Source organism: Perna viridis, chromosome 14 (genome assembly GCF_037379345.1).
Source record: "Perna viridis isolate PV_CMFRI_1.1 ecotype Kerala chromosome 14, ASM3737934v1, whole genome shotgun sequence".
Lineage (NCBI taxonomy): Eukaryota > Metazoa > Mollusca > Bivalvia > Mytilida > Mytilidae > Perna > Perna viridis.
In genome coordinates, this window is record NC_142458.1 from 4139864 (window position 1) to 4155793 (window position 15930).

Below are 15930 nucleotides of genomic sequence, written 5' to 3' on the forward strand. Positions count from 1 at the left end.
TGACAAATGTTAGTGGTCAGAGAAAATCTGTCTATTACATATCAACAACTAGTCTCTGGACAAAGGAAGAACTAAATTGCCAAAGGAAGTGTTGCAGATGCTAGATGTTAGTCAAAACACACACAAAATTATAAGTTCAAGACTTTCATTTCAAAATCTCATTTGGCTATATATATATATATATATATTTTTTTCAAAATTAGGTCTAAAGCCATTAAAATCATCAAAGTGGCTGAAATGAAAATCTTGTCGGTGATATACAAGATATACAAGTACATGTATCTGATCATTTGTAGCTGTTGATGTTATTCACACACTTTATTAAAGAAATTTTAAACATGTTTATAGTACGTTAGAAATATTTACAAAAATTACATCTTTAAGAATTTATTAGCAAGATTTAAACAATGATTAGAATATGATAAGCATATATTGATAAGCCACACCTGGCTGCCCTCCATGCTGCCCGTTTTTCAGCTTGGAGCGCCCTCTCTTCTGCTGGAGTTAATACTCTGTCATCAGTGGGTGGCGCTTCTAGTCCATCCTGTCGCAGTTTTTCTTGCATTCGTTTCTCTGCTTTTGCTGTTCGTACAGGAATTCTGGATGGACTATACAGCAAACAGAATTTTAAAAATTTTCTGCCAAATTTTTTAAATTAAATCCAAACAATAAATGTACTTGAGCTTTAATTATCTATAAATCAGGGATTCATATTTTTTATGATCAGATAGTTATAATGATTTTTTTCAAAACAAATTAAATATCGAAGTTGACAAAATTATTATTGAGAAAACTTAAAGACTTGAGATGGCATGCAGTCTGCATGCATTGTTCAGTCATGCACTGTTGAACATGCTTGGGACAAGAATATTTTATCTGAACTGCTTCAAATGATCACTCGACCTTCACAAACATATACATACAAGACAACATATATGTGCAACAAAAAGAGATCATCAAAATTGGCAACAAAAATTTGAAGTATTGAAAGCAATATATTAACTGTCACTTAGATGTCTGTTCACACAATTTTTATTTCCAATCGACGGGTAGTTGACATTTTAGCTCCATTTCAATTTTCTCAAGTAGACATTTTAGCACCATCACCACAGGACTTCTTACATTACATGTATGGTGAATATTTTTTTCCCCAAGAAATACTCACATTACTCTTGTGTTCTATAGAAGTCACAAATTCATTTCTTGAGGACTTTATTTTCAGTAGAAACAAAAGATGAAAAGTCTTAAATTAGCTGACTATCTGACAAAGTACTATGTTACTGGGGAATCACTATTTCCTGTAACCTAATGGGCAGAATTTCCATGTTTTATGAGTCTTACCATGTGCACTTCAATAAGCAGTTCTACACAGGTTATCTGCACATGTATAGTTAAGATCCTGATAATCCAAACCCCCAGCTAAGAGATGAAAAACTCCACAATCGAGACAAGGAAAAGGAAGAGTTTTTGATAAAAATTACGTTTGGGGCAATGTCACATGGGATCATTATACAAGTGTAAGTATGTTACTAAATATATATACACACACACACACACAGAGCCAAATGTGCCACATATGATAATGGTAAGGTGCTCAATTTATATGTTAATCATAAGATTCTTATATGTTAATTTAGGCTTGAAAACATGCTTGTGAAAAACATGATTATCATATGTGGCACATTTGCCTGTGTATATCTATATTATATGCTATATTTAGTCCTATGAAAGGGCACTAAAAGGGCAAAAAATCTGGTGCTAAAATGTCCACTTTGCCAGCAATAAAAAGTCCCATTAAATCGCTAAAATGTCCACCACCGTAAAAAGACAAATTCTTGTTCAGGGTTTCAATACATCAGATAATTGATTAATTCCATTTTCTTCTTTTTTTCCTGCACCCTAGTCCGTACATAACTCTTCCCTATTGTAGTGTGATCATGCTTTAGACACTTCTAAGTAAAAGGCAAAGTTGTGGCATGCACATTCTTTACTTGTTTATCATACTTTGATTTAAGGCAAATTACCATGCTTACAAACAGTTGAGCCACTCAAAAGGACTGACAGGCTATTAAATCTTGTGTCAAGATATTACATTAAAAAGTCAAGCTAGCCTCAGAGTTATCCAATTTTTTAAACACATTTATACAATGACAACATAGTTGGAAGTTATACAAAGATTTGTACATTTCAAGCAAACTACAATAGAATTACCTCAGTGGTATGCTTTATAAAGAGTAACAATTAATAGAATTATCTCAACATTAAGTATTGACATTAGGTACCAAGTGCATATGTACACACTGAAACAACTATTGAAAAAATCAGCAATGCCTTCATTGGTTTTTCAATCAAACATTGGGACTTCTGCTTATTCAACTTTTCTACCTAAATATGAAGTCTCCTAAATATATCCTAAAGGATCTCTCATTAATGAAGGAAATTCTCCCTCAATATGGAGTCTCCTAACTATATCCTAAAGAATCTCAAATGAATGAAGGAGAGTCCAAAATTTGTAATGAATGCTAATTTGTCAATGTGCCTTACACAAATGTTACCGATTAAGGAGCCTACCTTACTATGTTATATATTGGTATCATTGAGTCTTAACACAGTTGTGGTAAACATAATGATATGTTATAATCACCCTTTAAACTTGGACAGCTTTTATTGCTTGGTTTATGAATATAGACATATCTTTTAGGTTTAATTAATCTTTTTCATTTTTTAGTAATAAAAATAACAAATGCAGATTCTTGGTTGAAAAACGTTTTTATCAACCAAAGTAAATTGTGTCAGATGTTATTAACTAGGTTGAGCCAAAAATGAAGAAAAAATATTGAAGATGACTACACAAACTTTTAATCTCTAAATTAACCATCAGCACAATTTTATCAAAGGAAACAAGAAAAAAAAAATTCATGTACAAATGGAAGATAAATTTTATGCTTTCATTCACTGTACAATTAATGCTTAGTTTCCAGATATAAACTGTACCACAATGTTTACCTTGAAATTTCTCCCTCATAATCCTCATTAGAGTTGACATGACTAGTCATATCAGATACCAATTCTTCTGTTGTTGTACTGTTCAGCTTCTTCTCTGTAATCCAAGTAAACAGTGTCACCTTTAACACTTCATATCATTATCACATGCAAAGTCTTGTGATTAAATGATTAAAACTCCCAAGCAAATGTTATAATAGAAGACGCAAAAAGTAAAAGATTTAAGCTTGCTTTGTTCAGTTGACTCTCAATGTCCCTAACTCAGAGGCCTGGAAACTAGGAGTAAGTCATTAGGGAACAATTTATACATTTTCTAAAAGGAAATTCATAATTGCCAACCCTTGTTGCCAATTGTCCCAAACGAAACTTTTATTTATAATTTGTTTTACAGGATTTTTTTTCTTTTAAAATTGGGTCGAGGGGAGCAAATAAAAATAAAAATAAAAGTCAAAATCTTGGCGAGTCAATGGAAAAAATAAAAATAAAAGTACTTGTTTTTCATGTTTATTTTATTTTTTTTTTTTGCTATATTCTAAATGTGTGAAAAGTAAAAGCTTTTGATACCCAATTTTGATATACATTTCACTTCTTTAATTATTAAGACTGATTGATACTATTTTCACAATGAAACAGAGAATACACACAAATTTTTACTTTTGAAAAGATGTATAAAATATTTTCGATGTGTAGATACATTTATACCCCTTTACAAGTTTTTGGCTACATTTCCAAAATGTTTTGAATGTGTATTTCAAGTCATTTGTAAACATTTCGACCCTTCTGACAATATATTTTTGCGTAGGTAAATACATCAGAACCCATGCCACATTTTGATCTTATTGTGCCTAATCAGTTATGGTTATTATTTGGAGAATCACATTTGTATTATATCCTAGGTATGACTGGATGTCAGCATCTTATTGATATAATGTGTTTTGATAATGGTTTTATTGGTAGGTGAAATGATCTTGATAAAAAGCTGCAGCTGAGATGTGCGGTGTTGTCCATCAATCTTTAGTTTATGTAATTTGATAGTTAAATTTAAAAAGGTCTGTGTTGTTTACAATAATGACATGTATTATTATAATGACCGATAATCATCAGCTGTCCAAGCAAGATAAAATAGTAATTATAGGCAAGATGTTTACCCAGTACAGTATATAAATGTGATTCCTTAAATTAATCCATAGAGAATGATCTTATCTCTTGGTTGTTAGATAGGAGCTTTTCTGGAAAAGATGATTATTTTGAATTTGCAATTGGTATTGAAATAGTTGGTTAAATCAGTATCAATTGCAGAGGTGGGATGTTGAACAACTCTTGCTTTGAAAAATGTAAATAATTTGTGCAGAACTTTTTTACTGTATTACAAGATATGATGAGAGAGTAATCAAGGGAACCAAGGTTATAGTGGTAATCAAAAGAATGTAATCCAGGGACAAAGACCAGACATGGAAAACAGACATACACAACAAAGAACATAAAGTAACCAAAACCATACATACAAAGCAATAAAAGTAAATGAGCAACTCGGACTCCACTAGACATAACTTTTAAGCTAATATTGCCCGCTGGTGTGTTGGGCAGTGTACGAGAATGTTGTTTGGTTAATAAGCATTTATTTCATAATCATGGAGTTAAATACATTAATCCTTGTGAAGCTGTTTGCATAATAAAAATGTTTGTGCGACCATGGCAGGACACCTTTGTTATGACAACCGCAGCTTTCTCATCAACAATCTCATCAATTATTTCTTTGACAGATAGAGAAAGATTCACCTTTCTGTATTCCCCAATAATAACAAGTTTGAAATAATCGTAGGTCGACCCTCGAACGCATTGTTGTTGTGGTTTGCCATTGACCTTCAGTGTTTTTCATTAACTAATGATAAATTCCTAGAGCTTCCGATAGCTTCCTAAATCAAAATGATTGCTGATTGGTCGTTTCTTTTTTACTCATCCAATGAAAACTTGCCATCTATTTTCTTTTATTTTTAGCATGGGATTTTCTCGCAAATATTCCAGGAGTTGGCGGAATTTACAAAAATAAAACGACATTCACATACTTTTATTTTTATTTTATTTTTGGCTAAAATAGGGTTGGCGGTCCCGTAAAACAGATTATAAAAAAAATGTTGGCCAAACTTAATTGGTGGCATAAAAACCTTATAGTACAATTTTACACTTATTAAACCGGAACATATTGTTTAACCCTTTTGAACTCAAACAGTTTGGCCATTCCACAAAATCAATGCACACCTTCTATGGTTATCTCTGATTTTTCCAGCCTGACAGTTTTTCCAGTCTGACAGACTTGGGGACAATGAGAGTTGACTGTATTTATATTAACTGTTTGGTATACATGTACATGTATAATTAATATAATTTCAGCAGAGAAAGGAAAACAAATTCACTAAAACAAAACTAATTAATGACAGCACCCTACCATTAAACAACCTTTAAAAAATAAGCAACAGAAAAAACAGAGAAAAAATACAAAACCACTTAATTTAAAAAAAAGTTTTGTTTCATAAACAAAACAAATCATTTAATTAAATTAATTCTGCTTTCCTTTCCATGATGGCATGAGATGTTTGTTTAAATAGGATTATTACAGTGAAACACAGAAAACTAGAGCTTTCAGTTAAAAAATTATTTAAATATTTTCTTCCCTTCTCCATATTTGGTTAAGATACCTTCAGCTTCTTTCATTTTCTCATACTCATGTTGTGACCAGAACTGAAACTTCTTAGCTGTAAGAGTGTTAGTTATAGATATGTTAAAAGCAGACTGTTAGCTCTGAGTATCAACCGTGAAGGATGGGTTATAACAAGAGGCTCCCAGGAGCCTGAATCGCCCACCTAGTTGAATTTTGCCTTTCAAAGGCAATAAATTTAACAAGAAGTTGTCCAACAATTTTGATTCAAGAAGACTTTGCAAAGTAGGGCTTATCAATTGGATCATTTCAACAATTGAAAGTTTTTTTAATCTATCACTGTTTTCAAGATATTGACTGAAAACTGTTAAAAAAAGTCATTTTTCATCTTTCAATGGCAATAAATCTTACATGGTGTCAGTTCTCACTAACCACTTCCAGGTGAAATGGCCATCCCTCCCCACTTATGCAGTACCAAAAACACACTGAACCTAGAAATATGCATTGTGAGTGCATTATTTGTGTGTATTTTGATCAAAAGTAGTTAAAATAAAGCTTAGAATGTGTACTTTAAAATCATATTTGTAATTTACTAAAAAAGTGTATGAGTATTGTATACATGTGTGAATAATTTGCCTCCATGCTGTCGGTTAGCAGAAAAGATAAAAATGTTTTTTTTAGAGTATTTTTTATTCAAGTAAATTTTGTGAAGAATTTCTATGGTCATCATACCATTAAAATAATGATTCTGAAAGCCTTATTTTCCAAGCTTCCTAATGGTATGCAACTTTCAGGTGTTATTTCTCCTGTGAATTCACAGTAAAGCATTGAAAATTACTTGTTTAACATGTGAAATAATAGAAACTTTTTAAGTTTTTATTTTTAGTAACGGTTGCTATGTTTTTTGACAGATCAAAAATCCCTACATCAGTTATATGCAGGATACACCAAGGAACATTCGTACCAAGTTTGATTCCGATTATCAAATAATGTCAGAGGAGGAGATTTTTGAAAGAAATAACATTAAAAATAGCAAAAATCATTGAAAAAGGGCAATAACTCCAACATGGTTTAACAGATTAAAACCAAAATATGACCAGAGATAGATCTTATCATGCTGAACACTTTTACTCATGTCAGAATTTAGTTAATCCTAACGATTTTGGAGATATGTGCAAAAAACTACTGTCTGACCCCTATGTTCTATTTTTTGTAATGGCGGCCATGTTTTTCAATGAATCAAAAATCCCCATATCAGTTCTAGGCAGGATATCCCAAGGAATATTTATACAAAGTTTGGTTCTAATCACTTAAGTAGTTTCAGAGGAGAAGAGTTTTGTATAATTGTTAATGACGACCACCGACGCCAAGTGATGGCCAAAGGCCATGTGAACTAAAAATGCTTCCCTGAATTTCCAAGACCTAAGCATATATAGATGCAAATGAAAAGGCAGGGCATAAAAATATTACTGATTTTGAGTTGATCTGTAATCTCAATAAGTAAAAGAACATCTACTACAGACTCAGAGATCACAGGTCTTAAGAAATGTTATATAAGCATGCTGTTAAGTACCAGTCCATATAAAATTCAGACACTGCCAATGGTAGAGGTGATTTATGGAGTAGAAACACCCACTAAACAAACAATGCTTTTTGGATCTACACATACTATCCTTTCACATAACAGTTACAAGTCCTTTCTTGTATTTTCATTTGTATTTTTGAGAAAACTATACATTCATCTTCCACTAAAATCAACCAAAATCAAAACAAATCAAAAACCATAACTTTAGCAAAGTGTCAATTTTATACACTATTTAAGTAGTTGTCTTTGTAAGAATCATGCAAAATCTGAAAAATGTGATACACCTCAAAAAGGCTACATATTTTTATTTTTGTTGTTAAGTTGCTTTATATGTCTATATTATGAAATGTGTATTTTTTCATTCAAATCTGCCTGCTCTTAAGAGAAAATCAACATTGAAAATCCAACAGATTCTATTGTATTTGAGTGCCATTCACAGTTATCTCCCTTAATTTTAAAACCTAATGTGCATTCTATATAATTTTTATCTCCTAAGCCCACAGGTTATATGAAAAACAAAATGTTAATTTTTGTCTACTATGGCAATTCAAACAAAGTATCAAAAATATAAAAATATGTAGGTTTTTTACCCATGAATCACATTTAGCATGATTCTTAGCTGGAGTAATACTTAAATCATTTTTATTTTGAAAGTGCAACAACTGAAAGACAAACTATGACTGGTTATTCAGTCTGTAACTGTTTCTGAATAGGGAATAAAAGTTAATTTGGTGGGTTTTTGGTCTACCTCCTGTCTGATTTTTATACAGACTGCTACTTAAATGGTTTAGTTAGCATAGCAATCTACAGTTCCTATGTATACAGTCAAGATAACTTACTATTATATATGTTTAATGTATCATGATGCCTGACACATGTACACAGCTTGACTTATACACATGTGAACAAAGCCTTACTTATATACATGTGTACGCATATGTGTATGTCCCATACTAGTAAATCACATTTTAAACAATTTAACTGATGACTACTATTACTATGAATTGTAATAATCACAGATCTGTTTATATAACTTGATGACAATCCGTATTTTTTACAGTTTTCTATGGAAATGATTCGTAAAATCCTGAACTTTCTATAATTTTAACAAATGTAGTTAGGAAATATTAACAATCCGTAGATTGTAGTTTGCAGTCAAAATTCGTAGAAAATATGGAAAATCCGTATCAGTAAACACCTCTGTAATCATATGGAAGGAAATGATACCAAACATGCTCCAGAACTGCTATTAATAACTCGATAATTTCTCTTTACCATATATCACCATTTAAAATAAATAAAAAAAAAAAAAAAAACAATGAACTGCACAAAATGTTCATGTATCAATACAGAACCTTCACTATAATTGATAATTTTCCAAATGTGAACACTTTCCCAATGATTTCTCAATTGAAACTGGCAGAAAATATGTATTTCATAAACAGATGGGTTCTGAATTAATACATAAGAAATGTAACTGAGGTTCAAAGAGGAAAACTGGATAGAGGAATGTTCGTTTTGTACAATAAGATAATGAGTGTATTGCATATAGCAATTCTAAGTCCCCTTACTGATTGCAACAATGAAAAGACCAAAACTGTCAAAAAATTAACTTTTTTTCAAACAGAAATTGAATTAATAGTAACTCATCTGATAATAGGAAAAAAATGTGTCCATACAACCTGGATGTTATAAGAATAAAATTAACTCAAGTTCCACATCAATATTTCACCATAAATTGTGTAAGTGAGGTAAAAATTGTAAACTTTATCCACATATAAGTAAGTACATTATACCGAACATCACAGTGACTAACAATCCAACAAATTTTTAAATAAATCTGTTCAGTGGTATTCCTGGAGTTGCATTCACAAAGTGTTCCTTTAGTGTAGCATGTACAAATTAAAAAGGTGGCTCAATATCAATTAAAAATGATGACTAACAATCATACAAAATAAAACAAAATCCATCCTGTGGTTTCTATGGAGTTGCGACCCCTAACTGTGGCCAGGGACACTATTAAGACATCAAAGGGCAACAAAATATTACAGAAAGTAAAAGCATTATCGTAGCAATTATCAAGGAATGAAAGCAAGACTAAGCTAGTAGTTAAGGACATCTTCAATGAGATTTTTTGAAACATAGTTTCCATCTAAATCTTTCCACTCCAAAATTTCTCAAACCAGATGTCAACGCTCACCCCTTCCCAATTAATTAAAGAAACTTACTGATAGCCCCTTCTTGTATTGATACAAATTATTTAGTATTTGAATAGCAGCTAAATTTAAGTTAAAATTCTGACGGGCAAGTCAGTTTTTTTTTTTTTTTTTTTTTTTTAAAGTAATTATCCATTAAATATATTCCGCACATTTAATGTTTTGATTGGTCGAAGTGACAGACCATCACCATGTCAGCCAATTTTTTTATTTTGACAATCTGCCATTTTTAGCCAATGGAAATAGGCTAAACTAAGAGTAGTAAAAAAGAGGGCAGCTTGTTTCCATTTATTCAAGATCGTGCTAGGTTGAAAAAAAAAACAACCAAAGCTTGTAAATTTGTTGGCGTGCATGCAAAGAAATTCTAAATGCAATTTTATATTGTTAAAACAGGTGTAATTTGATGAGTACTCAGCATTCATATTCAAATAAACAATTACCAATGTTTCACATCATTGTCAATCAAGTTCTGTCTCAAATTATGAAGAATTCTGAATCGTTCAAAATAATTGAATTACTGAGATGGGTATTGATAAATATTGACATTTGATTGGATACTGTTAATAGACATAAGGGTTAATAGCATTTTAGATGCTTTAACGGTGATTTAATAGAGTAAATAATTACAAGTAACTAATAACACAACTTTTTGTGATACTCTTTTAAAAACTGTGTACTAGGATTGTTTCAAATAAAATTTTGACAATGATACCTACTACAAAAGAGATTATTTTAAAAAAAGAAGTATTATGCTACCTAGTAAAGCTTCAAAGTTAAAAAAAAATATGCATCACATTGTATAGTCAATAATTCATTTGACCTGTCTTAAAATATTTCTATTTTAGATACATTTTTCCTGTTTTAAAAAAAAAACTACAACTGAAAAGGAGGGGGCTGCATTAAAAAAAAAAGACAACAAGATATCATTGCTGTATACCCTCATCTAACATTTATTTATTTTTTTTTACTTCAGGGGATATAGCTTATCTGACTATATACAAGCACTCCACGCCTTTGTTCTAATAAAAGAACAGGAACCTCAGATGCATTTTGTAACACTTCTTGGTTAATATAGTGACAAAGGTATGCAGTGTCTACAAGGTTTCGTCACTCTTGATTACCTGTTTCACTAGGTAAAACTATTTTCTTTTTCACTAGAAATAAAACATTGAATAATATACAACAAATGTTGCTGTGATTATTATTAGAGAAGCAATGGTCTACATGGAATATAACAAAGCAATATACAATACAAAAGCAATTTAGATAAGCAAGCAAATAAGATACCCCCAGCTTCATTTGGACTAATAAACAGGTTGGATTGTCCCCCTTTATCAGCAGATCTACACAGAATATCAAATCCCATAAAATGTCATCAAAATCCATTTAAATGATGTGCAAATATAAAACCTTTACAACCTTTAAATAGGATTATCTCCTACTTCAGAGGTCAGACAAAAAATTATCTTCTTCCATGCATCTATATGATACTTACCCTCCTACAAAGTTTCGTCAAAATATATCGAGCAGTATGAAACCCTTTAATTGGCCTGTTTCTTATTGCTGGGAACCAACATTTATTATTGTCTTACTTCATAATAAGCTCTGTTGAGTATTTTAGGAGAAGTAAAGGGCTGATGTATAAACAGATATACAAGGTATAAACCCCTATAACTTTGTTGGCAACAGTATCTAAATCTAAGAAATGTTTGTCTTAATTCATCTATGATAAACTTCAATTAACTTCACACACAATCATTGCCTGTAAAAGTCTACATACCTGTTGGTTTTTCTTCTGTATGTTCTTTGATTTCTTTCTCAAAATATTTCTTCTTGAGTTTAAATGGTAGTTCCTCTCCACGTTCTATGTGATCAGGCAGGATTGGTGATGTCGGAGTCTACAAGGTTTACATGACAAATATGGTATATGTATCAACGTAAATATTGGCCAAGTACTATCAACTACATACTCTGTGGCTTTCTGTTATATTTTTCACATTATATATTTGTTCTACTTCTACCAAAAAAGACAATCACAAAACTGTAAGCAAGGATATTTTTTTAGGTATGTCCCCATTCATTTGACAGAAGTCTAGCCCTATACTAATAAAATAAAACTTACAACATACAAGCAACAAAATGAAACAGCAACAAAACTTTAACATTCTCCAAATACTTCATTCATTACTTGAAGGGAATTCTTGTAAGAATACATGCATACTATCAAAACCAGTACTGCAAAGTCATGCATCAAGGAATAAGTAGAATTATGGAATAAACAAGGCATCGTCCTGCATATAGATGTATAGGAAAAGTTTCTGTACATATGCACTTGTATGATCATTGTATCATGGTATTAAAACCGATGTATCATCAATTCAACAAAGAACTGATTGATTTCTAACATGATGATAACATTATCTTAAAACAGGTTCTTGTTTTCAATACCTTAATCTCAACATGTTTGGCTGAAGGCAGTCTAGAATCTTTTATAGCATCAAATGACTGTGCAGGCTTGACTGGTATCTTTGGTTTAGAAGGAATACTCGGTTTAGAAGGAACATCAGGTTTATTTGACTTAGCAGTTGGAATCTTTGACTGTTTAGTTGTATCGTCTACATCCTCTGACTTCGCACCAGGTAACCTTGACTGTTTAATAATATCTCTATTAGTTTTACTGTCTCTAGCACTAGTAGGCGGTGAAGCCATTGGAATCCGAGATTTATTCTCCATTGTCTGGGAAGGTATTACGTCTTCTTTATTCTCAACTGAAGGAGACTTAACTGAGGGAATCTTAGACTGTTTTATTACAGCATCTTTTTTCACAGGACTCCCTGGCGATGTAGAAACCCTGGCAGTTGGAATTTTTGACTGTTTAATGATGCTTGCTGTTAGATCATCTGGGGGACTAACATCATGTACAGGATAATCTACTCGAGGTGGACTAACTGTTTTATACATAGGAATTCTGGAAGTTTGTTCATCATGTTTAGTTGAAGGCTTTGGTGGAAGTGGAGGCCGTTTGATAGCAGATTGTTCTGTTTCTACAGGTAACTGTTCACTTTTCACAGGTTTCTATTTATAAACAAGACAAACCAGAAACATGCCAATAAATCATGCAAGAAACAGAAAACATGCAAAAAATTACCACAATCAGTCTGTCTTCATTTTATCCTTATTTACAAATTTGTTTACTTCTCAATTGTTAGTAGCAATAAAAATTACTGTAAAAAAATTGTTAACAAAGTTGATCAAATTGTTCCTGAACTTTTAACATATCACTGCTTACTTTGATATCAGTTCAAAAATTTATTTCCAAGATACAGGAGAATCAAAAATAAAATGCTACTTATAGTGCAGTTTGATACATCTCTGAATTATGACTGTGATTAAATATTTAACACAGATAAAGAATTTGACCAGAATCACAGTGGCCCCCCTTTTTACCCCTTATTCCTAAAAGAGAACAATTCCCAAAATCAATGCCAACCTTTCTAATGGAGTAAGGCACCTTTGGTATGGCATCTTGTACTCTAATGTTCAAAGGCTCCATTCACAAACAGTCAAGTTATTGTACTGACATCATGAAAATGCTTGTTCCTCGCCCATTATTTATAAAAGTTTCAAGTAATAACCCTCACAATAAATCGCAACCTTCCTTCAGTGGTATGGCACTTTATGGTACCATTTCAAATTTGGAGAAGTTATTTTTCCAAACATCATTAATAAACAGCTGTGCCACGAGGGCATGATATGCCCGTCATCTTGTGAAAAAAGTGTTGCACAGGATGCCATGTTAAGTATATCCTGATTCATCTTTATTCCCATGCAATAGGAAGTTTATTTAAAAGACTGACAAAAATTGCTAACATGTTTTATATGATGCCAAATTGAAGCAATAATTCTGATTAAGGGTGCAAAGATTTTAGAAGTTTTGCATGTCAATACATAAACTGAAAACTTCAAAGTTTCACAAAACAAAAAGTTGATAAAAGAGAGAAACAATTTTTTTACATGTTCCAGTGTTCATGGTATAATGTTTTTCTAAAATAATTTCTCGTATTGGATCTTTGTAAGGGCTATTCTATTCCATCAATAAATGTATTGGAGAGTTAGAAATTTTTTGTGACCCAACCACCCATACGTATTTTTTTTAGGATTCATGCACCTTCTGAAGTCCCCTCATAAGATGAGACATGTGAAAAAAAACCATACACCCTGTTTCTTACAAAAAAAATGAAATAAAAAATTCAGTAAGTAAAAATAAAATGAAGAATCATCATGAATATAGATAACAAGTGTGTAAAGTTTTAACCAATAATCATCAATTGTTTTTGAGATACAGACCTTTTGACCATCATAAAAAACAACTTCAAGTTTCAAGAAATTTTGATAAGTTTTTCTGATTTACTGTGTGACATGTTTACTGCGGGCAGACAGATGCTGGACATATGTATATCACAATATGTCCAGTAAAAATTTTGAGTTGGTTTTTGGCCCCTTTTTTGGTCCCTAATTCATAGAGATCTATAAACTGAAACTGAAGTTATTGTAAGGAAGCAAAGAGATCCACTCACAATTGATCCAACAACTGTCCAGACACCTTGGCCCCCTTGTTTATTCCTTAAGTTGGTAAAGTTACAACCCCAACACTATGTGGCATAATTTAATAAGGATTCACACTTTGACTATAATTACTGTCAATACATGAAGTGTCTACTGATGAGAACAACGACAGCATAATACCGTTATAAATCGACAAATTTTTAGCAGTCAAATAATAATAAGAGAAAAAGGTTTGGAAAGAGAAGAAGATAAGTTATTATCCCATAGAGAACAGAGAGTAAAAACCCAGAATATAAAACCAATAAATACAATATAAATAATACATACAGAATAGAAAGTATTTAAACAAAGCTTAAGAAAACAAAAAGGGAAAAAAGCCTTTACATAAGAAACTAAAAACACAAAGTAGCCCTAATAATATTGTATGTACAGAGTGATGGATGACTTACCACAGGTATCACATCTGGAGGCACTTGATTAATTACAAGACCAGTATTCTGTAATATTACAAAATACTGTAAGACACTTATAGGATAAGGGTGAATAACCAAAATATCATCACGAGTGCAGAACACCTAGATTTAATGAGTGAGTAGAACTTGTTCTGCACACAACTTAAATCTTCAAGCGTTCTTGTCACGATAACCAATTGATTATCATATTCATTATATAGATTTCCTCCATTATTTGTTGCTATTTTCCACATAAATTTCAAATTTTGTTAATGGCGGATTGACATCTTAGTTGTGATATTTGGTGGGAGAAAGTCAGAGATTTTCATGAATTTATTTCGAAGTGTGAATTGTTGAAATTTATTACACTTGGAACATTCGATAAAACACTGTTATCTATATAATAACATCAAATCTTGGAACATTTATTCTTAAGTTTCTATAACAAGTCACATTATACATCATCACCAGTAAGGAAGTAAATACAACCACTTAAGTCATTTTCAGCTGTAGAAATTGATAAATTGTCCCTCTTTATTAAATCAATGAAAATTGTAAGCATCAGTCAAATCAACTTACTATATTTGGATCTACTCTAGCCACAGGTATTTTACTGGACAAACTTTCTGTATTATTCTTCTGCTGCAGATAAGAAAACTAAAAAATTCATTGTACAGAATAAATCCTTAGTTTCCTGAGAAACCTGCTTCAACATGGTTTACTGTGTAAATACTTTAATTCGTGGATACCAATTATCATGGATCAGAGAATAAACACAAATTCATGACTTCTTGAATTCATGGTTTCGAAGTTTCGAAGTTTTCAGTATACACATTAATGGGAATCAACTATTTCTTGGGAACCATATTTTGTGGTTTGGCCTACCAACAAAAACCACGAAAATTGATACCCCACGAACAATGGTACAATCACAGTATGACCCTACTTTGAGGAACTATAGTTAACTGAACACAGGAAAGGCTATCAATTTTTTGTTATAGTTGTGCCTTGCCAGTAAGCAGTGCAATATTCCAAATTTATATAGAGAAAATTGCTACAATAATTATCTTTCTTCACACACATCTTCATTTGATACCTAAAATACCTACATTTTCATCAAAATGCATATTGGAGCATTTACCAAATATGTGCATATAAACCCCTATATCTAAATTGTTACCCCTAACATGAATCCTGCAAAAGTTATCTTCTTCCACTCACATCTATCTTCATTTGAAGCTTGGCCTTCCATTTCATTTATTTATAAATCCAAGTAATTAAGAAGGAGCTGAGGATTTGTAAACTCTGCTTGCATGGGGTATAAAAATAACACATAAAATTGCATTGATCAAGTTTATGAACCTAAATAGTTTGTATGAAAGGAGATTGTCTTTAATGAGTCTCATGGTAAAACTGAAATAATAACTTAATCTTTCACACAATATTCAGAAC

At 31.7% G+C, this 15930-nt stretch overlaps 1 protein-coding gene across 36 annotated transcripts in view; it reads right to left on the reverse strand.

Annotated features, from left to right (window-relative positions):
- LOC148597793 (protein scribble homolog) overlaps window positions 1–15930 on the reverse strand; it is a 71143-nt gene that overhangs the window by 13964 nt on the left and 41249 nt on the right. For 4 of the 36 annotated variants that reach the window (XM_088560329.1, XM_088560332.1, XM_088560340.1 and 1 more), the window contains 9 exons: window positions 15058–15135; window positions 14476–14523; window positions 11909–12535; window positions 11241–11358; window positions 10582–10614; window positions 5700–5756; window positions 3007–3100; window positions 2212–2223; window positions 447–608 (listed from right to left, as the gene is read on the reverse strand). In XM_088560329.1, the coding sequence (XP_088416455.1) occupies window positions 447–608; window positions 2212–2223; window positions 3007–3100; window positions 5700–5756; window positions 10582–10614; window positions 11241–11358; window positions 11909–12535; window positions 14476–14523; window positions 15058–15135 (1229 nt within the window). The remainder of the gene's footprint in view (window positions 1–446; window positions 609–2211; window positions 2224–3006; window positions 3101–5699; window positions 5757–10581; window positions 10615–11240; window positions 11359–11908; window positions 12536–14475; window positions 14524–15057; window positions 15136–15930) is intronic. The other 32 variants (XM_088560335.1, XM_088560327.1, XM_088560334.1 and 29 more) reach the window with 23 other exon arrangements.